The sequence below is a fragment of the Protopterus annectens genome, chromosome 14.part0, assembly GCF_019279795.1.
Source record: "Protopterus annectens isolate FY-2018-M chromosome 14.part0, PAN1.0, whole genome shotgun sequence".
NCBI classification, from domain to species: domain Eukaryota; kingdom Metazoa; phylum Chordata; order Ceratodontiformes; family Protopteridae; genus Protopterus; species Protopterus annectens.
In genome coordinates, this window is record NC_056748.1 from 546,602,779 (window position 1) to 546,626,548 (window position 23,770).

The 23,770-nt window shown below is 39.6% G+C and overlaps 1 protein-coding gene across 1 annotated transcript in view; it reads right to left on the minus strand.

The window, feature by feature from the left end:
* Window positions 1-23,770, minus strand: part of GAS7 (growth arrest specific 7) — a 2,864,621-nt gene that overhangs the window by 172,376 nt on the left and 2,668,475 nt on the right. The window contains exon 11 of the mRNA XM_044056293.1: window positions 10,383-10,506. Within this exon, the coding sequence (XP_043912228.1) occupies window positions 10,383-10,506 (124 nt within the window). The remainder of the gene's footprint in view (window positions 1-10,382; window positions 10,507-23,770) is intronic.

Consider the following 23,770-nt stretch of genomic DNA (forward strand, 5'->3'; position numbering starts at 1 on the left):
TTCTGGCTCAGTATAGGTGGCTCTATTAACAATGTGCTCTGCACAAAATTGTGTATTGCCTATGAGGTTCCAGACACAGATAAAGTATACCTTGTGGTTGTTCTTGGCCAGGGAGGCCAAATTTACATCAAATTTGGCTTTTGTAGAGTTTATTTTTCCTCTGAGTCATTTGCTTAGTTTGATGAGAGTGCTTGTATCCTGCTGTGTGCTGCAGCTCTTAATTTTTGCCATGATTTTCTTCCTTCTATTATACAGCCGACTGATGTTGTGATTCCTCCAGAGTGGCTTGTTTTTTGAGTTAGTTCTGTACTTTTTCCAGGTGAGTACAACTGCCTCTATGTAGCTTACCAACATGGGTGTCTGTGAACAATTCTGCATTGGCAGCAGTGTTCTCAGGGTTTATTGGAGCTTGAAATTTGACGAGGTTATCACTTAATAGTAGGAAGTTAGCCTTATAGTAGTTCCTGAATATTCCAGGGTTAGCTGGGGTTTCAGGTTTTATTTTTATTTCAAGGAAGACCATTCTGTTGTCTGTCCTTACCAGATAAGACACTATACTAGGGGGTGGGCAGCACTCTTCCATATTTGTGAGGATAAGATCCAGTATGTTTCCAACCCTGGTTGGTGTTCTGACAATCTGTTCCAGGGAGTTTGCACTTACAAAATCCAGGAATCTCTGTGCCTGTATGTTTGGTGTCGTATATGACTCCTAGTTAACAGTGGGATAATTAAAGTCACTCATGAAAATGTGATTGGGTTGGGCGGTCATAGAGGGGGACCTAGAGCTCACAAGGAAGTGGTATGGGATTTTGTCTAAGATGATTTAAATGTGGAGAAGCTCAAATGCTTTGTCTTGTTTGACCAGCCTTTAGGTATGCCCTTTTATGCAAATCGAGACATCTCCACCTTTGGTCTCTGTGTGTGTAGTAATTAGTCTAAATGTGTGGAAGGCATAATAGCCTTGCACTGCCGCTGTGCTCTCTGTGGCTTTAAACCATGTCTAAGTGGCAACGCAGATGTCAGCATTCTCTGCAGTGAGGAAAGCTTGTGGGCGGTGGAGTTTTTTGTTTAGACCTCTGGAGCTGGGCAGCAATACCTTTAGTTTTCTTGGTTTTAATTTGCTATGTCAGAAGTGCTTTCAGTTTGGCATTACCTAAAAAAGGCACTATGGGGGAGAACAATGTTTTAGCTAAAATATGAAAGCCTAGAGGGGAAGTGCAGACATCCCTGGCAAAGCAGCGTGGTCTCCTTCCATGCTGACAAATATTGCATCCCCTTAAAATGATACCAGAGACTAAACCAATTATTAAAATCAGCCATCTTCTGTTTGTATTGTAGCATCATCCTTAGAGAAGATAAAACGCTGCTCAGTGCTGGGCTCGTACCTTTATTGGGACACATATTCTGAGATCTCCATGATGTCTCTCTTCTTATAGTCTAGGGAGGTCCATCCCAGGTCACTTACTCCCGCATGAGCTATGACTGAGTCATACTGGTACTTGGGGTCCAATCACCTGAGAGCATGCATGGGTCCTGTTAAGCAACTGATTGTGACTTTCTTCTTACTCAACCTGGTGAGAGGGATATCAGTGTGTCTCACGATGGAGTCTCAGATGACCAGAATGTTGGATTGTGTGGTGACTTGCCTTATGGTCTTAGAAGTAGAGGCTCCATGAGATGTGGCTATATGTGGTGATGTGGAAGTTGTTTTGAAAGAGTGCATTTGGGCCTGCTGAGGGTATTTGTTATGTGTGGTTTATCTTGGAGGTCTTTGGGGTTTAGGATGGTTACATTTAGGTGCCTCGGCATACTCTAGTCTATGTGTTTGCTTTGAATTTTGTGTGATGTGTGCAGCGTGTGTACCACTAACAACCTGATTGACATTAAGAGTGCTTTCATGTGAGAGCTTTGCCTCCAGTGACATTGTGTAAATACATCTCTCACATAACATATCAGTGCATTTGAGGATTACCTGGTTGTCAGTAAATATGAGGCAATTTCTACACTGCCTCAGATGCCCATATCAACCAAGCTGATAATGGAGATAGTGAGAACGTTCATATCCATGGCAACAGACCCTTTATTATTGATCATACAGCTGTAGTGAGAATATAAAGTAATGTCAAGAGTATCTGGTTTGCAACTCTGGGATCAGTGCTTGTCACTAAAACTTGGTTGTCCTGTGTGCAACCAAGTTCTGGTGAAATTTCAAGGGTGATTTTACAGGAAAAATGTCAGCTCAATGTGTCTGCATCTATACAGGGCACTGCCAGACACTTGAGGGGAAACTAATAAGTAGACCCTGATGACTTATGGATGAAGTATTTAGGCAAATATTCTGAACTTTAGTTAGACAGCAGCAAAACTATGAGTACTTACTGAAAAGAAATAATTAGCTTGTCAAGAATGATGAAAACAAGGGAATTCACCTGAAAGGCTACTGCCTGGCTACTACTAGTTCTGGTCTCACCACAGCTTAATGCTGCTGCTGGGGTACAATGTTTTTTGCTTCTTCTGTCACCAGAAGCAAAATAGAAGCATCAATCCCAAGATGAGAAGCAGGCCACAGGCCCTTTGCTGGTCAACAGTCTTGTCACAGATGATGCAAAGGTTGGCCTTCTGTAGCCTTTTCTTGGTAGATGCCTTGAACAACAGACACTCATTACCCAATCAGAAACAGTCAGGAGCACAATATAATCACAAATTCCAAGCCTGCACCAATGGAACAGTTATTAGGCCTTCCAGTGATCAGCTGCCTCCAGAAAATAATGTCCCTGTGTTCCCTATCTCACCAGGAGAAAAACAATAACACTAATCACGAGATGACTACTAAAAGGCAGAATGCGGGGTCTCCAGTAGTTGGAAGTCTTGGAGTCGATGTTGCAGATTTTACAGGTAAGATGGAAAAAAAATGGGTTAATATCCTAAGAGCTGCAGTGTGCATTAAGCAGATAGATTTGAAAGAGGGGGTAGCTTATGCCACTAATTTTAAAAGAGCAAGATAGATTGGAAGGGGGTGGGCACATTGTATTTGGCTTTATGGAATATCCAGAAGGGCTTAGGAAGAAACAGCAGATAACAGTAAAGGAACAAGAACAAATGCTCAGGAACACAAACTCCTTCCATTGAGACAATTGCCTTCTTTGTATTTCTGCATGCCCTTAAAAATTATGGTAAAAAAAAACTAATGAAAACAGCTTACTCCACATCTGTGATGTTCCAGGCAATGCTGTGTTCCTGTATCTTCCACCAGGCCCTTATAGCATGGACCACTAATGAACATAAGTCACATGCCCATGGCATTCATATCAAGCCTGACTTCTTGTACCATCCACCAGGGTCTGGTAACATATGCTAATAACTGAAAGGTTTGACTCACACCCCAAATCCATGATGTCCCACTCAACCATAACATTCTGTATCACCCATCAGGTTCTTGTAACACAGACGGCTACTAAGCATGACAGACACAAAAGGGGATGGACCTGCATGTCTAAGAAAGTGTCTCTCACTTGAGGAAACCTAAATATACAAATGTATTGCTCGAACATTCAGAGAATAATAAAATGTGAAAACAAACATCCTTATGGTAAGGGGTTTCCTCCCAAAAAGTCCCATGCAGTTGGAACAGCAACCAACACCAATGATGTTATACACTACTGAGGAAATATTCCCATACATTGAATATATTTATATTTTTGTTTATACTGGCATCTTGAAATATTGCATTTTTTCATGCCTAATGTATTCTCTAATGAAAAAAAAAACTTCTCTTCAGCAGAAAGGAGACCACCCAATAGGTAAATGCCAGGTTAGTTGTTCGTCTGGATCATTTTAAGCTTAGCCAGTTTTTCTTAGTGAGAATCAAGTCCTGTACTTCCTGTTTGGGAGATAAACACCTTAACCACTATGCCAACGCCAACAACAATTATGCCAACGGCAACAATGAAAACATAACTTCAGAATTCTTTGTGGCTGCAGATATCTAGAAATATCTTGGAAATAAATAGTAATGTACTACAGTCACTTACACATGCTGTACTTCTTAGCTCTAGCACTTTTCCTTTTTGAAAACTTCCACAAGTACATGTAAAATGTTTTAAATCCCACAGTTTAATTTATTTAGTCTTTTTTAGGCTGTGCTTGCAGAAACAGACTCTCAAACTACCTCTCCACCACTTAATGTTAGTTAGACATGATGCTAATGTGTAGGAACCTGTAAGTTAAGAGCATTTTATTCATTGATACATTTGTTCATTATGTAAATAATATGATCCAAATCAGACAATTTTCTGGCAAAAACCTACAAAAATTACAAAGAAAATGAACATTATCAGAAGTCAGAACCTTAAAGATAGCTATTTCTATGTATGCTACCTGGTTTTACTTTACTTGGCCAAGATAAAAACAGATAAGCACAACTCATTGGGTTATATTTAAATAAGGTATTCATAAACCTAACCACATTCTTGACATGTAAACAGAGGATTCCTGCATAAATAAATTAATTCTCTAGGTGGCAGCACATACTAACAAGCTGAAAAGCAACAGCATATTATTCCATTAGAATAATACCCGAAATAAAAAAAAAAAAAAAAAAAAAGAAAAAAAAACAGTAGTAGCATTATCACCCACTGCGACATAAAGCATTCAAGTAATCACATTTTATTTCTTGCAAAACTGCATGGTTATACTGTGGGATTGAGGCAATGAACAGTTATAGAAGTAGAAAACTGCATAAACCTGTGCAAGGCTATTCAGGTTTGAAACAAATTCAAAAGGAGATCAAAATGGTACAGCTCTACGCTAAGCAAGGTCATCTTTATTTCATCGTTTTCAAACTCTGTCTGCAGTTGACTTCATTTACTCAAATATTTACTGTATATAAGCAAGGGTCTGACTCTTTGTCCAGGCATTTTCTCTCAATCGTTCTCCCTTTCTCTCTCTCTCCATCTCACTTTAAAGGTGCAAACCTAAACAAATAGTACACCATTCTTTTGGGACATGCAGCACCTGTACTCCGTATCTGTCTGTAAAGAAAAACATCAGAAAATAAATATAATCAATGGCCCAGAAATTCCCTAAAGAAATGAGACAAGTTCCCTCATTCACAAGCCTGTAAGATGATACAAAGTCTGATGTTGCTAGGTGTTTGTTCAATTAAGATCACAGCACAGACATGAACAAGTGATAACATGGGGCAGCTGGGGCCTGTTACAGAGATAAAACATTAAAACAAATAAAACAGGACACTGGATAGCTCAAAGCTGCATCCATAGCTGTTTACATCAGTCCCACGATAATTTCTCTGAACTGGTTGACCTACTGACAAACACTTCTGACTTAATCAACAGCCAGTAGAAAATACAGAAACAAACACATTTATTTTATTTTTATTTTGTTTTACTTTTTCTGATAAGGGCTTCTGAGAAAATGCATTAGTTTGCAATTTTTTCTACTAGATGTGTTGGTAGGAAAATATGTCCTTAAAATAATTTTCTTCAGAAATTTCCTGCATTTCATATATGTTTTCATGTTTCTACTTCAGAAGACTGACAAACCAAAAGACTGAATCTCAAAAAAGACTGAAAATTCAAAACACTGAATGCATTTTTAATGCAGGGGCAAGCCCCTCCTGCACCCCTCATGTGGGGGCTGTGCCCCCACACCCCTGCTAACTATATATACCAACTCCAAGATCGCAGAACAGTGGAGAAGGGGCAGACTCCTTCATTCAGTATTTTGAATTTTCAGTCTTTTGGTTTTTCAGTCTTCTGAAGTGGACACATTGTCATGCCCTTTTTATGTTTGAGGAGATTCTCGTGTCACAGTACAAAAGTGTTTTTGTTAGCTGTTACTTGTCAGTGCATTTAAAATGAGAAACTGTGGTGGCATTCAGGAAACCATGTTTGTGCATAGACATCCAGGTAAAATATAATATCGACTGTATGTGCTTCCAAGCTATATATTCAGTACACAATATGATGCGCCACTGTAGTAAGCTGGATATGATCCAACCTAGATGCAGAACACAGTGCAAGTGTGATGTAAATGCAATTTGGTTCTCATGCATATACAATGAGCCAGCTGCCATCAAACATTTTATGAATCTATATAGTTACATCACAGAAATGCATACTGTAAGGTGCACAGAAGGATGGTGACACACAATCCTGTTATTTTCAGGAGTCAGCACCACATCACAGAGCCACAACTTTTGCAACACAGAGTACCGGTGAGCACACTGTTGTGGCAGAAAATGACATGTGGGCCTTCCAATGAATATATGACTAGCTGTATGTAACCACATATGCAACCACTGCACTACAGTGGTGAAAACAGTGGCATGGCCACCCACAGCTCAAGTGTGGAAGAACCAGGAGGCATGGCTGTTTGCAAGCCATAACTTCCAAGCCTAAAATGTGCTGTTTAGAACCTTCTCCTGCCTATGTGGGCATATACTGACACAGGCATTATACAAAGTGACAAACAATATTACCATAAGTGGAGCAATGTGTAAAGGAGGGAGACTGAGCAGTTTTGAGTGTTCATGGAACATGAATGGAGGAATCCACAGTGCCAGCAGGGTGGTATACTGTAAATCTAGTCTAACGCTAGTATCACAGTACCAAAAATACACATTCTCTGCTGTGCACTTATAGACTACATGTCCTTCATCTTATAGAAGCATCAGAGTGCCATGAAAATGAAGCAGACAATATTGGAGTGGGATAAACAACTCACATGACAGCATTATAAGTTTTGCTTGTATGCAGAAAAATATGTACTTATATTTGTATATAATAGCTTGTTAAAGTTCTCCCTAAATGGCACAACTGTTATGAGTATGTCTACTAACTGCTTAGCATCAAGTCACCATCACCTTGTATGGCAGTCCTTTTCAATCTGGCAGTGTTTTCCATACACTAGCATGGAGCTTTGCTAGTACCATGTCACACAATTCCCCTGCATCTCTGAAAAGATTCTTATCAAACTGCATGATTCATCTCTACCACACCGTATTGCCTTCTATACAGAATGACTGATTTTGACATGTCAGGTACATAAGTCACTGTCATGCTGTATCAGTTTATCAACTGGCATGCTTTAAATTGAGAGTCTTAAGAAACAGTTTCAGTATTTGGCCAGGTAGCTTGTTAGTACTTATAGTCAGTCAAATTAATAATCTGATTGGTGTTGCTGTGGGGCTGTGATGTGCACTATATGGTCTGTTGCTTTATGCTGTGCCACCAACCTCAGCACCTGCAGGATAAAAATAATGGGTGTATACCAGGTTGCCGAAACATTTCTGCTGTGACTGGTCTGGTACGGTCTGGTTGGAGGAACTCTTTGTGGGCATTTGCATGGTATTAGGGAGCTCATGGAGTGGCACTGCAGTATGATTGGCACCTACCTGATGTCACAGAGGTGTACAGGTGAAGTATCATGGCAGCAGGTTTCATGAGCTCAGGAATGACCAACAGTACAGTGGACCTGTAAGCAGCTTATAACCAATAGTCTCCTTCTAAGATGACCAGTACCCAATGGACAGTTCACAAAGAACATTGTCCATTCCTTCACATCAGACAGGAACTGTATATAGTCTTATGTCCCCAGGCACATGACACAATGATAGCATCCTTTCTGCTGTTGCGAAAGGCAGCTAGATTTGACGTATCATGTAAAACAGTCCAGCACTGCATCCATATGACTACACAGGAGGATGTCTAACAGGCCAACAATCTTTTTATTCCTTTTATTGTAAATACTGTACATAGGGTATATGTGTACAGTGGTGTGTACCATGTCCAACATTCAGCACTTGTACTGAAGGTTAATTGCCTATGTGATTTTGTGATTCTATCATACTGAATGGCTGTCATCATGGTGGGGATCTAGACATGCCACAGCCACAAGTTACCAACCTTGTTGCCCATGTCTTCCAGCTCTGTACATCAGGATTGCGAACCTCACCTCTGCACCATCATGTACTGACTTTGCAAGCTTCGGGTGCCTTACTGCTGTTGTGGTATTCCACCTGAGCCATATGTGGAAGGTGTGTAACTCACACACCTGCACATTTACACTACATATCTGTTTACAAATTGTGTATGGTTTCTGGTGTGTACACCTATTTATGTGAATCACCTATGTGTTTATGAACAGCGAGGCTGATCACCCTCATTTTCTGAAGGCTTATTTTCACTGGACTGATGCTCACTGAACTGACTTACACTGAGCTGTCATGAATATAGTACAGCTTATAGCAAACTCATTTATATTTCACAATTACTCAAACAGTTTCTGCTCTCTTATAAGTGTCTTACAGTTTCATCCATTCATTCTTTCTCTGATACCTTCATTGTCCTTAAGAGGCACAGGGAAAGGCTGTCCTTATCCTGTTGAGGTAAAAGAACAATACAAAGAAATAAACTTCAAAAGGACATTAGTCCATTGCAATATGCTTGAGCACTCACACATGGCTGTAGGTAATGTGGACGATCGCTAGTTCGCCTATCAGCATGTCTTTATGATGAGGGAGGAAACCGAAGGCCCTTAAAAATGTCCCATGTGGGTAGAGGGAAGACATGCAAATTGCATACAGGGTGTGCCCCAGCTGCAATATGAATGACTGCACTACTGTGTTGATTAGTTTTATGCCAAAGACAAATTATAATTATACATTTCAAAATAAAATGAAGTACTCCTCAAGACTTTTCTTATCAGAAATATGGCATAAAATAACAGGCAAACCTCTGTATTAGCAAATGCAAAACTGATTATTGTGTTGGAACGTCAGAATATTAATTCAAATACAGATTCAAAACAAAAGAACAATAACTTAGTTTTACATTAAACATAAATTAATCCAGTTGAGTGCACCCTCCCTGGGATTCCAAAATGGTTCATATGAATGGCTAACCCCTTGTGGTAATCCTATCTGATTCCGAGACCACTCTACAAGGATGATATTCTAAGAGTGAAAGCATCAGCAGGGAAGGCAGTCCCACAAACCATGGTTCATGGTCTCCCATGGAAATGCCTGGTCCTACTGATTTATATTGTTATATTGTTGCCTGATTCCCAGAATTGCTTGGCTGCATAAATTACCATGGCTGCTAGAGAAATTTAACTCAGCTAAATGATGGAAGTCACCCAGTGAACTCACTCAATGAAGCCATATTACACGTTTTATCATTGAGGTCCAGCAGAAATGTAGGAGTGGGGGGTTGACTGTGTCTATGTGTATATCAGTGTGTCTGTGTGTCTGCAGGAATATGAATGGGGCCCTATGGGGTGGGGTTGTATTGTTAAATGGATATCCATGTTTGTGTGTGTGTGTGTGTGTGTGTGTGTGTGTGTGTGTGTGTGTGTGTGTGTGTGTGTGTGTGTGTGACAGTGTTGGAGGTTTCTGTCATACCTTTCAACATTGTTGCTCAAGATTTCTAGACAAAGTCAAAAATAATAGGGGGCGTAATATCTAAAATCAAGGACAATGTTTAAATGTTACTCTTAATTCAGTTTAAAAGCTAATGACACAACAGGTTTTACATCAACATGCATTTTCAGAACAGAAAAAAAAAACTCTGGAATTACTGACTGGCTTTAGTCCTTAGTGATTTACCAGAAATTTTAAAATTTTATGTGAGTGGTAGTGGTGCTGCGGTAGTGTTGTTGCCTCACAGCAAGATGTTGTGCCATTCAATTCTCTGCTAGAGCGTCTTCTTTGTGGAGACATGCGTGAATGGGCGTGCCTTCATTGAAGGTTGTGCGTCAGGGCTGGTAACTCAGCACGTAAAAATCCACTACCAAACATTAGCGGACCGGAGTTCCGCTGTGGCGACCCCTAACCGGGATAAGCCGAAAGACACATCAACAACAACATGTGAGACAGAGCATAGTTCTGCACAGTTGAGGGTATGGTGCTTGTGCCAATGCAATGCCTGGTCCTCCAGAGGACAATACAGCAACAATGTACTTTTAGAATGAAAGGTAAAAATATACGTTTCAGAGACATGCAAATTAGGTGATAATAAGGTCTTCCTCATTGCAGCAAAGGCTGTCTCTGAACTCCATTTTTTGTGGTCGTGAAATCATACCTACTTATCATAGGCAGTCTATGCAAACTCAGCCCATTCTTTCTGAATCCTGGGGTATGTTCCATACTGACGAAACTAGAGAAACGCTAACCTTCTGCTGTCATTTAACATATCTGCAATTCATATTACACAAATCATATCAAGAGTGCCCTATTTTATATATGATATAATAACTTCAGCTACATAATGACTACACTGTTTTGCATGTACTTTTACACTGACTTGAAGCTTTGCACCAGTGTGAATAAAACATTTAGTCATGCATGTACATTAAATGTGCACCTGCTTGGGTAGATTTCCTTCTTGCTTTTTTAATATCTTCCTCTGTTTTGTTGCTCAGTTTGATCTCTAGCTGCTGTGTCTTTACTTCTAAATCCTTTTGACGATCTGCCAGTGCTTTCCGGGACTGAAAAAAACAAATTACTCAAATTAAAAATTTGTGCAGAAGTCAAGCAGAATGTCATACCATGGATTGCAAGGCTCTCAAAAATAGGCAGCTAGTTAGTTGCTTCCGTACATCAGAATTTTAAAGATATATGCAACTTAGACAATAATACTTACAGACTATGTCATACACACACACACACACACACACACACACACACACACACACACACACACACACACACACATACACACACACACACACACACACACACACACACACACACACACACACACACACACACACACACACACACAAAATATTTGTGATATTTCCGAAAAAAACAAAACTGATGAGTGAGATGTATGTACAGGTTACATTGGACATGCACTGCCAAAAGATCCAGTAAAATAGCTTAAGAAGAGACTGGATGCAAATATTTGAAAAGATCTTGCTGTTAATTTCCTAAGTTATTACTACCTGCTTAAGTGGACAAACAAAATTCTGGTTACAGACTATTTACAATGCTGCAAGTAAGGTATTCAGTGACACTTCTCAATGGTAAATTAATTACCTGAAAATAGTTTCATTCAGATATTATAGAGCTAGCTGATTAATCTAATGCATGGTCACAGGGGAGCTGAAGCCTGCATTTGCATTTAATAGTGGGCATAACTGGCCATTTTCAGTATTTACAGTTCATGGCATTTGTTACTTTGCTTATCTGCAATCATGGTATACAGCTGTGATATGTGTTGCCACTTTCTGTGCTACTGGGAAGTCCCTGCTGAGTGTACGCTTCTGAACTCTGTCCTTAGTTCACGTCATCACTTCTTTACAAACTTAACAACAATGCAAGTGTGGTACACAGGACAGAAGGAATGCAATTCCTGTTAACTTCCTGCAGCTCCCAGGGCTTATGCTTCAAAAAGTCAAAGCTCTTCCCATGAATGCATAATAGTTTCAGAGTGAACATTTTAAATGTTATATTAACACTGGAAATGCAGACATTACACTGGAATTTTAGAGCAAAGGTTCTAAAGAGATCATCACTAGCTATCTATAACAAACACACACATTTCTTATTTTTGTTCAGAAGGTGGGTGGCTGTTTTTGAGTGAACTTTATTCATCCATGCCTCTGGTTATAATAAACAAAATACATTAAAAATTGAAGCAGAATGCAAAGGCCCAACAAGTCAGAGAAGAACTGGCAGACAAAATGAGCTATTACTGCAGTATGATAAACCCCAGAACTAAAAGCGAAGTACGGAGAAGCATAAACAAACGAAGTGTGAAATGATGTGTGAGAACAATTTGTCGTCAGAGATGCGTTGGTTATAAACACAAACATGACAGCTGTTATGTGCACACAGGCAATAAGACCCTTGCATAACATTCTTCAGTCCATTCTTGCTGGTTACAAGAATTTGTTTTTGCTTTGCCTTCCCTACCAGGGATTGATAAGAGTACAGGCAAAGAGAAGGGGCTAGTAGTGTATTAGGTGAAAGACCAGCTCACGTTGAGTTTTTAATTAAGTTTAGAACAGAAGCTACTGTTATAGAAAACAGATAATCAATCAGAAGAGGTTAGAAAATATTGGGAAGACAATGAATACAAATGCAATATATGAAAGAAAAGTAAAAATATATCTGCATGGCTCCCAAGTGAAAAAAATGGATACGAATTTTTTTATACTCTAAGCAGTCTTCAGACATTTTTTTTCAGATAGATAACTAACGATGGAGGTGTAACAAGAAAGAGACAGGTAACTGAGATCATGTTTTCTGGGCAATGTAACGAGTTGGCAGATTTTAAAAATTCCCCACTGAGTACTTTGTCAAAAAAGTTGGAAGGAGCAAATGGTTGTAACTGAACAAATTTTTTTTTTTCATTTGGGATATAGGACCTGAATTGCCTAGACATGGTAAAGCCTATTAGCTACCAAAAAAAAAACAAAAAAACAATTACTATAAATTGGACATCAAAATCTAAACCAACTGTAACTGAAATTATAAAAGTATTGGATGTGGAATCTTTAGAAACAGAAGGAGCAAATTATGTGCAAATAAATGGAATCTGTGTGAACAATACATGCAGAATGTACAGTAGGATAAGTGACATTAAAGGGAAAGCAGGACTTATTCTATTCATGTAATGTTGGAACAAATGATTTAAAAAATATTATATAATATAATGCAAAAACTAATAAAAATGTTTGTAATGAGGATGTCAGCTTTCCTTTTTATTTGTGCTATATTTAGAGCCATTGATAAATAAAATAATGGAGTCATAAATTTATAAATTCAAGGATAAGTGGCATGGTAATCAAGAAATGTTGGCTTTATTTGTAATATTTTATTCATTTACTTACTTTATACATACTGGAATGTATTGCTAAATATCCCTGCACTACTCCTTCCTCTTTCACTGTCACCAACTTCCTTTACAGTGCAGAGCATGCAGCCTCTACATCTGACTCCAATACTGCAGGATCTCTGCCATAAGGGTCAACTTCTTATTCATTTTCCTGAAATTAAACAGTTATAAACAAATATGTATTACTGTTCTTTATATCCTTCCTGGTGACAATTCAGCTATACTGGAAGATTTTGTACATTGGATATCCATAACAATTCCAAAAGAAAAAAATACTACTAGGTAATGTGAATAAAATTGGTTGGACATAAACTCTAACTCCCCTACATCTAGCATGAACTTACATGGTTTCACACAACTAATTAATATCTCCACACATTACAGCAACACATCAAGTTCTCTATCAGACTGGATCCTAGTAAAAGGCTCTACCAAATACACCAGTCCACCTCTGGTACATGCCTGACTGTCTCAGTGACCATCTCCCAATCTACACAACCGGGCATCTCACACATCCACTTAAAAGCATGTTTATAAAACAACATACAATCTTTCCAGTTTTAACCCAGAAATGTTCATTAATAACATATCATCTTTTAACTAGAGCTTCCTAAAAACCCCCCCCTTGAGGATGCTGTAAATGAATTCAATACAACTTTCCCGAATATCCAAAACAGCCTTGCACCTCCTAGAACGAAGAGACTAAAAACAAATAATGCAATTTTGCTGTCCAAAAAGAGTAGAATGTTAATGCAGGATAGAGAAAAACATGGAAAGAATGGCAGAAATACAAAACGCCACAATATATTGAACACTACGGAATGTTTCACGACTGTACTAAAAAGCAAATTAATAAACACAAAAGGAAAAAAAAAACAGACTACAACTTTCATAATAATAATAAACACAACCTTAAACATTCTGGATGGCCATTAAAGAAATTTTGCATCACGGCCATAAATTCAACCCAAACCCCTTTCCCAATAACTCATTACTTGAAACCACAATACAGTTCAAGTCTTATTTCATAGACAATATAGACTGTCTAACTAAGAATTCCTCACCATCTAAATTTTATTTATTTATTTGCAGTTTGATTACCGGGGGAAGTCTACTGGGTTGAACTGACCCATTTTCAGTGAAGGCCCGGGGAGAAAAGCTCCAAGATGCATTATACAATTTAGATACAACCGATAGTTAATATTAAAGATAATATTATGTAGAATAGTTACTCATAAATGCATTCAATATGCATAGTTAACAAATTCATTAAGCTTGAAGGTAGGGATCATACAGTTTCATTTGAGGAAAACAGATATGTGTTAGGTGTGGAAACAGTTTACATACAAACCTTTTAAGAAAATGTAAATACGCTTTACATACACACATCAACTGTAGAATGCTATTTACAATATTTACACAGTTGGGCTGTGTGAGGGTAGCTGTAGGAGTTGTTGAGAGCTTATAGAGAAGCTATAGAAATTGTTGAGAGCTTAGATAGGCTCATAGAAAGATAACTATGAGAGTTGTAGAGCTTGGGAACCAGAGAGAGAATCCCCTTTGATTAGGTTGGGTAAAGGCAGGTACGTTTCCATTTAGTGGACAGGTGTTTGAACAGTTGGGTTTTGAAGTTTTCTGAATTTGGTATAGTTCTTAGTGTGGAGGGAAGGGTATTCCATTTTTTGCCTAGTGAGAAAGATATGAGAAGTTGGCCAGCTGGACGTTTAGGTTTATGGATAGTAATTAAGTTCTGATTTTCTGATCTGAGAGCTCTGTTGGGTATATAAGGGGGAGTGATGTTAGTTAGAGTGGGACGTTTTGTTGGGTGAAATACGAGTCTAAGTGCAGTAGTGAGCTGGAGGTAGTCTAGGTAGTTTGGGAGTAAAAGCCATTTCAGGGATTGTAGGGTTAGGCAGTGATGGGTGGTAGTTTTAGATTTAGAAGCAAATTTAGAGATTTTGCTGTAGCAGTTTTCTAGTTTAGAGGTGATAGAGGAGGGCAAGTTGGTTAGGAGAGGGACTCCGTATAATAAGGAAGGAAGAAGATAAGTCGAGTCCAGAGTTTACCAGGTAGAGCTGGAGAGAAAGCAATTATTCCTATACAGCATACCTAGCTTTTGGTGGGTTTTCTTAATATTTTGTTGAATATGAATATCAAACTTGAGGTGTTCATCTACAGTAATGCCAAGTAGTTTGGCAGAGTGGGACCACTTCTATAGGTGAGTTGGTTTGACTACAGACTTTGAAGTTGTTTTTATCATAGGAGAGGGTCTTTGTGGGAGGGAATAGTAGAATCTTTGATTTATTTGCATTGAAAGAGAGGTGGTTTTGGCACATCCAGTTTTCAGTTGCTGAGAAGGCAGTTTGGGTTTTAGTCAGCAATTCAGAGAGGTTTGAGGCAGAGCAGACTAAGGTTGAATCATCTGCGTATTGAATGATTTTAGCATCAGGAATAGCAGTGTGAAAGTTGATGAAGATGTTAAAAAGCACTGGCCCAAGGATGAATCCCTCTGGTACAGCAGTTGGGTTAGGTAGAAAGGAAGAGATGGAGTTCTTCCATTTGACTGCCTGTGATCTGTCTGATAGATAGCTGGAGAACAAGGATAAAGCATTATGTGAGAGATTAAGGTTTGTGAGATGGCAGAGAAGGTGCTTGTGGGAAACACTATCAAAGGTTTTAGACAGATCGAGTAAAACCGTAGAAACTAAGTGTCCTGAATCTTGGGCTTGATTGTCAGTTTCTAGGAGAGAGATTAGAGCGGTTATTGTGCTATGGCCTGGCCAGAAGCCATGCTGGGTAAGAGTGAGAAGATTGTTTTGGGTCAGGAAAGGCATAAGTTGGAGGTGGATGCATTTTTCTAGGATTTTGGAGATTGGTGAGAGCAAAGCAATGGGGCGAAAGTCTGAGATGCTGGTATTTTTGCCTCCTTTATGAAGAGGAAGAATATAAGCTGAGTGCCAGAGTTTGGGGATGTATGATTCTTTTATGGATCAGTTTATAATGATGCTGATAGGAGAGCAATGCCATCAGCAGCACATTTTAGGAAGGAAGAGGGAATATTGTCGGGAGCATTAGAGCAAGGTTTAAGTTTGGACAAAAGTTTTTTTATAAAGTTAGTAAAGATGGGTTTGAGTTCAAACAGATGAGGTGAGTGAGAAGGGGGAGAGTATAGAGCAGTTGGGTTATTATTGGGAAATGTCTTGCTGAGGGTAGTAATAGTATCTATGAAAAATGAGTTAAATTCAAAGCCTAGCTCAAGGTCAGATTTATTTGGGTCAGGACAGGGATTATTCTTGGAGCCTGGATTGAGGAGTGAGTTTATTGAGTTCCAGAATTTTTGGGAGGTTTTATTGCTATTGGACTGAAGTTTGATATAGTAGGATTTTTTTGTCTTTGGTGATTAGACATTTTGCATGGTTGTGGAGTTGTTTATATTTGAGCAAGTTATTGGCCAGTTTATTGTTTTGGTAAAGCTTCCATAGTTTTTCTCTGTGGTGCATAATCTGTTTTGTCTCTTTGGGTAGCCAAGGAGCAGTTTTAGTTTTTATCCTTTTGTTTCTTAGTTGGGATAGTGAGTTTAAAGTATCAAGGAAGACAGAGCTGAAGTATTCTATAGCCTTCTCAAGAGGATGGATGTTTAGAATTTGCCAGTTAATTTGTTTGAAAGCAATTGAGAAAGTAGTTGGGTTGAAGCTACTAAGGTTACGAGTTTGAATGTATTGATGCTGGTGTGGGGAGGAACTGGTTGAGCGATGCATAAAGGCTGGGAAGTGGTTGCTAAAGATATCAGGAATTGTGCCAGAATTTGTTATTTTATTTGGATCTCAGACTAGGATCCAATCTATAGTGGATCCGGGAGGGTTTATTTTGCTAGGTCGAGTGATGGAGAAGACTATTTGAGTGAAGTTATAAAGGTTACTGGATAGGGAGGGAGACTGGCAATTGATTTTATTCCAGTCAATATTCACATCACCAAGGATATAAGTTTCATAGTTAATTTCAGTAGGGTCCCATAGGAGAATATTTTTGAGTGTAGAGATATTGTTACCATGTGAGATATACAGGGCAATGATACAGATATTTTTATATTTATTTAGTTTTAGAATTCTGGCAGTTAGTTCAGTGTTCTGGAAGTGAGGAATTGGAATTTGGAGGGGAATTAAGGTAAGAAGGTTGGAGGAGACTGGGGCAGTGCCCTCACCTTTTTTATTTAATCGGTCATTTCTGAGACAATGAAATCATGGGGCAGACTCTCAGAGTCGGAGATAAAGGGCTTGAGCCAGGTTTCGGAGATGGCTAAGATATCTGGCTGGTTATGGCTTAACCAGGCTTGAAATTTATGTACTTTGTTGTTTAGACTTTGTGCATTAATAGTAAAAATCTTTAGGGTGTTGAGATAGGAGGAAGAGGGTAAGAAATGAGTGTTATTAATAAAGGATGTAGGACCATGGTTAGGATGGATATCACCAGGTTGGACTAGGTTGTTGAAGGAGATATCCTTTAGCCGTATTGGTCTGCCAGGCATGAATTTTGGTAGATTGTAGATTGGAGCAGGTGACAGTATCTTGACTTTAGAGGAAAAGAGTTTAGGGTGAGATGGGTGCAGAGGGTTGGGCTAAATGAGAGAAGAGGAGATAGAGTGGAAATGGGAGTAAGAGTGAGGGAGAGGGTGGGTTTGTATGTCAGTTGTCTTTGTAGGGGGTATTGGACAAGCATAGGTGGAATATGAGGTAGCATAGTATAAGGGAAGTAGAAACAGAAAGAGGAGGCTGGGGGACTGGAGGTTGTGATAACTTGAGGAGAACATGTTGGAGCAAAGAGAGAGTGGTATTAGTGGTTAGGAAAATAGAGAAGGCTATGAAGAAGAAAGGGTTTAAAAAGTTATGGAGGTATTCTAGAAATTGAAGGAAAGAGGAGGGGAGTATAATTATTGGGTGGAGTACAGATTACAGAGTTTAAGAAGGATGGCTATAGGTGGGAGGAGTAATGACGGGGGAGCTGGTATTGGGTAATTAGGCCGAGAGGGTGGGGTAAGATAGGAATAAAGCTAGGAGTACTGGGCTGGGTGGGATTTGGGGGCAGGGTAGGGGAGCGGAGTGAGCCCATAGTGCAAACGGAGTGGGAAAAACACTAGAGGTGAGTGAAGCAGAAAACGTATCAGCAAAGAACAGTTTAAAGGCTGTGGCTGGAAGGTATGAGCTAAATATGTCCAGCCAGAAAATGAAGGCTACCTTTACAGATGGTGGTTTAGCGAGGGGAGAAGATATTTACAGTCTATATTAACTCACAACCAGCTGTTTGTGAAAAAAATAAAACTTGTAACCTAAATAAACTAAAGGTAACCCTGCCCAGCAGCTATGTATCACCACATCCACTTTCTCCTTCAAACATGTGACAACATCCTATATAAAACTACTCTTAAACAAACTTAAATCATGCTCTACTTCATTTGATGGTCTTTCAAATGAGTACCTTAAAATAGCAGCCAATGGCATTTAAATAGGTCAGTCCAGGGATCCCATATTTTCTCTCTCTCTCTGTGTCTGGAAAAAGTCACACATTATCCCTCTGCTCAAGAGAGGAAATTCAATAGACATTACTAACTTCAGACCTATAGCAAACTTATCCCCCCTTTCAAAAATACTTGGAAAATGCATTCAAAAACAATGGCAAAACTATCTCCTGCAGGAAGAACTATCCCCCAGACAACATGGCTCCATCTTTCTCATAGTAATAGCACTGCACGTGTAGCCTATATAGATACTGTCAATAAAGCTACAGATAACAGCAAACTAGCCTCTGCTTTATTTTTATGCCTTCAATACAGTTTGTCACAGCAAATTTCTACTTCAAAAGTCCTCAGTTCTTCTTTAGGTTGCTCTTTTAAGCTCCCATTCTATGTTTCAAAAGTTACCTGTCCAATAGTTATCAGTCAGTAAAATCGCACTCCATCCTCTCTCCATACCTCCCAGTCACCATCACTGTACCATGTACCACAAGACTCTATCCACGGTCCCCTGATCTTTAACATTCTCACCAACAACCTCCACACATCCACACAACAGGCTGTCCTAATACAGTACACAGATGACTTTGCACTCATTTGTACATCTGATATGTCATACCTTCAAAAAATTACTCAGGAAGCTTTAACAGCAACTGAAACATGGCTTTGTAACTTACAACTCCTGCTTAGCCCTAAAAAAAAAAAAAACAATTACTACTTTTCCTCACAAATCTCTCTCCCATGAAAAAAACAAAATTTAAAGTCCTCCCTCAATTACACAACCACTGAAGTTACTTCTCATAGCAAATTATTAGGTATAATAGTGGATAGTAATCTTAAATTCAACCTGCATACACAGAATTGCATATGAAAAACTCATCACAAAAGTACAGTTATGTACATTTACCATAATTGTAGATTTTAAGTGTATTCACTGTTGCAGTCCTGATGGGCTTTCCTTCTGTGGAAGTCCTTGGCTGGCCCAACTACCAGAGATTTTTTCTTTCTTCTGAAGATGGCAGAAGCCCTGACCAATGTCACTACATCCAGTTATAAAGGTAGTCAGCCAGTGCCATCACCTTAGTACTTTCTTTCTGCAATAGATAGGAGCCCCTTAAGTGGACCCTAAGGTCTGGCACCTCCGATCAGATACTCCAGAGTATGTACAGAGGAGAAGGGAACACCCTAGAACTAGGGAGGAAAATGCTTACCCCAAAGTCATGGGGCAAGAAGGGAAGGAGGAGGGAAAGAAGAGTGCAACACTGAATACACTCAAACATCTACATTAACGCTAAGTGTACACAACTAACGCTAAGTGTATACAACTGTACAATGTTCGTCATGTTTCATTGTTACAGTCCTGACTTGTGGGAAGATTTCCAAAGTTGAGATGAGGGTGGAAAGTAGATTACGGAGAAGAGAGTATGCCCTGCAAGATGGCAGTGGCAAACCCTGCTCTGGACTTGAGGAAGGTGGGATGGTGATACTGTTTGGTGAAGGTATGCACAGAAGACCAAGTAGTGACTTCCAAAATGTCCTTAGTGGTCACTCCTTTACGAAAGGCTGTAGATGTAGCCACAGATCTATTGGAGTTAGACCTCAGAGTCTGGTGGCTTCTTCCCATGATGGCTGTAGCAAAACAAGATATAGTGGGAGATCCATTTGGAGACTGTTTGCTTAGAAACTGGTCTCCCTTCAGAGCTACAGGCAAAGGCCACAAAAAGCTGATCAGACTTCCTGACATTTTGGTTCTGTCCAAGTAGTAACATAGTTGTCTATGCATATCCAGTCTATGGAGGATTCTTTCCCTCTTGTTTTGAGAGTTAGGAAAGAAGGTAGGCAAGTGGATGGTCTGGTTTAAAGACATCTCTGTAACTACTTTAGGCATAAAGAAAAGATTGGTCTAAAAAGAGACTCTGTCAGATAGGGAAATGATGTTCCACACACGTTAGGGCCTGAATCTCTAAAACCTTCTAGCTGACATAATGGCTAGCAGAAAGGCTGTCTTACACTTCAGGAATCTGATATCTGCAGAGACAGCCGGCTCAAAAGGAGGAAGGGTAAGCTTCTCTGTTATGAAAATGAGATCCCAAAGAGGAAACAGGTGGTTTTTCTTAGGAGTCTATTGTGAAGAACCCCTCTCAGAAACTACCTCATGAGGGGATGAAGAAGAGAGGGGTTGAGTAGGCAGATAAGCAGACATTGCTGAAGTATGGATTTTAATAAGGGAATAAGAAAGCCATTAGTCAAAAAGTCTTGATAAGAAAGGATCAAAGGCATCTGGGCTCAAAGAGGGCTCTGTCCCTTTTGTCTGTAGCATATACTGCAAGTCTTTCATTTGGCTGAGTAAGATTTCCTTGTGCTAGGTCTCCAAGCTTCTTTAAGAGTGTCTAGGACCTGTTTGTCAAAGGGTGTCCCATTCCAGAAGGTCAAGGAATTATCCAAGCTGTCAATTTGAGAGTGTTCAGGTTGGGGTATATGACAGTGCTCTTGTTCTGTGTTAATAGGGCCACTCATTGGGGCAGCAGCCATGTTTCCTTCCTGCTTAGACTGAGCATTAGATGATACCAGTGCTGCCCAGGCCTATCTGGGTTAGAATGACCCTTGGTCTTTCTCTCCTTAACTTCAGCAGTATCCTGGGGAGCAAGTGTAACAGGAGGAAGACATGGAGGAAAAGGCCCATCCAAGGGAAGCAGAAAGCATGTGTCTTCCAGGCTGACCTTGTTTTGGACCTTGAACAAAACTTCTTTCAAGTATGAGTTTTCTTTTGTGGCAAAAAGTTCTATCTGTTTCACATCACATTCTTTGGCGATGCTGTGAAAAACTTCCAGATACAGTTGCCTCCCATGATGGTCTGACAGGCTCCTGCTTAGGTGATCCACCAGTTGATTTGTTTAGTCCACAAAGTGCAGGTCTAGGGAGTTTGCAGTTTCCCAGTGGTCCATGGCTAGGCAGCAAAAAGAATAGACTGAGCCCCCCCCCCCTGCTTGTTTATGTGCCACGTAACCATTCTATTGTCTGTCTTTACTAGGAGTATTCATGGTTCCCATTGATCTTTGATGACAATCAGACCTTTTTGGACTGCCATCAGTTCCTTTAGGCTGATGTGTTTGTTCTTGAACTGGGAGTCCCAATGCCCTGAGTCTGTAAGTTGTTGTAATGCACTCCTCAGGCTATTTCTGAGGCATCAATGGTCAGATTCTGATCTTCAGGAAGAAAACTGAAGGGAAGGTCTGGGTTGAAGGAGTATGCTTGGGCCCACCAGGAAAACTCTTTCCTGACACAGTAGAGAAGGTGTACCTTGAAGTTGAGGGATTGAGAATGTTGATACCACACATTTCTGAGTTACCAGTGAAGCTTCTTCATATGCAGTCTGGCCAGGGAGATGATGAGGATGCAAGAAACCATGGTACTCAAAGCTCAGAGGAGCTCTATGGCAGTGAGGTAGCTCCTGAGAATGAGTTTTTGGAAGCACACAGCTAGAAATGTAACCTTGCCTGGAGGAAGGAAGGCTTTCTGAAGTGAGGAGTCCAGCAAAACCCCCAGAAATGCAATCCCGTTTGTGGGAGTGGTATGAAACATTTACAGAAGGATGGTGAACCATAGGGAAGCCAGGATCTCTTGGATGTAAAGCAGATCTGCTTTTAGTTTTTCTTGATCTGTTGTTTGAATGTAGCAGTCATCTAGAGGTAAATCTGAATGCCCTTTGACCTGCAGAAGGATACCACTGGGGCTAGGCTTTTTGTGAAGACCCCGAGTCCAGTAGACAAGCCAAAGGGTAGAGTACAGAACTGATAATGACTCACGCCTGCTGTGAAACCTAAGAACCTCCTGGGAGACTTTTCTATGGGAATGTGGAGGTATGCGCCCTTTAGATCTAAGGTTATTATGTAAGTGCTGGGTAAAATCATAGGCAGCAGTTTTTGCAGGGTTAGCAATTTTAATTTTGGTATTTGCAAAAATCTGTTGAGCCTGGAAAGGTCCAGAATAGACCTCCATGTATCCTCCTTTCTGGGGATGAGGAAAATCCTTGAGTAAAATCTCATTCTATGTAATGTGTTTGCTACTGCTTCATCACTGTCTTAGGAGCACAGGAGTTGTATTTGCTTTAAGCCCTCTGTTGGTTGGGTTTGGTAGAGTATCTGTGAAGCCTGATCAAATCAGAGGTTGTTTGAAGTGAAGTTTGTAACCCTTTTTATGAATTTCAGTACCAACTGATCCCAGATTATGAGAGTCCAATTGTTAAAGAAGAGGTTTCCACCAGCTTCAGGAGGAGGAGAAAAATTGTCTAGTAGTCAGCATGGGCAAGGTCTTCCACAGCGGGAAATCCCATCAGTTAGGACTGCAACAGTGAAATACAAAGAACATCTAGGGGTGCTTTATAGAGTGAAAGCCTTTTTCAATTATGTAACTAAAGCTCCTCCCCAAACTTCTTTACTGGACTTCCATCTGTATTAACCCTCAGGAATCACAAAAATCAAAACTTTGAGCAATACTATAACAAAGTTGTTAAATTTGCAGAAAATACCTTTTTCGGAACCCACCACTAGTTAGCACTAAAAAGCCTAAACTGGCTAGAGCTAACATACACACAACTTCTTACCACCTATTAAATTATCCAGAATTCATATGCTTCTCCTGGACTATATAACATTCTACTCAACTATGTTCCCAGTTGTTAATTATGATCCAATGACCCACAACTCACTGTCTGTCCAAAAACCTATCAAATCTGCTGGTAACTGTCTGTTCTTGTACCATGTTACCAAGACCTGGAACTCCTTATCTGTATCCATCAGGTCAATACCCACCCCATCCTTCAAAACCATTCTGAAAGACTTTCTTGCTAGAACATATCTCTGTTCTTGCTCAACACAAGGATAAGTTATATCCCTAAATGTCAACAAATACCTATTCATACCTCATATCTCCCTACTCTCCCTCCTTCACTCACTTCCTTACTTCTATCAATTTCTCTCTTCCCTGGTTTCTCTCTAAATATACCACAAGCCTGGTTTTCAAACACTTTGTATTTCAGCTCCTCTTTGTTTTAAACTAACTCACCTTTAATTTCTCTATAAACTGGTTAAATTTTCTCTGATTATTAAATCATTGTCATATAACTTGTTGACTTGTATACATGCTAAACCAATGTGTTTATATTATATCTAATTTCGTATAATTATTTAAACTGTAGTTATTATTTCTGTATTAGTTTTAAAAGACTGTAAAATTGTTTTTCTTAAATTGCTTTGTAATACTTGGAACTTTTCTCCCTGCATCTCCACTGAAAATGGACTCCTATCCAGTAGGAATTTCCTTGTAATCACATTTCAATAAACAAATAACAAATTTGCGGATGATATTATGTTGTACCTCATAAAACAGAAACTTACATCAC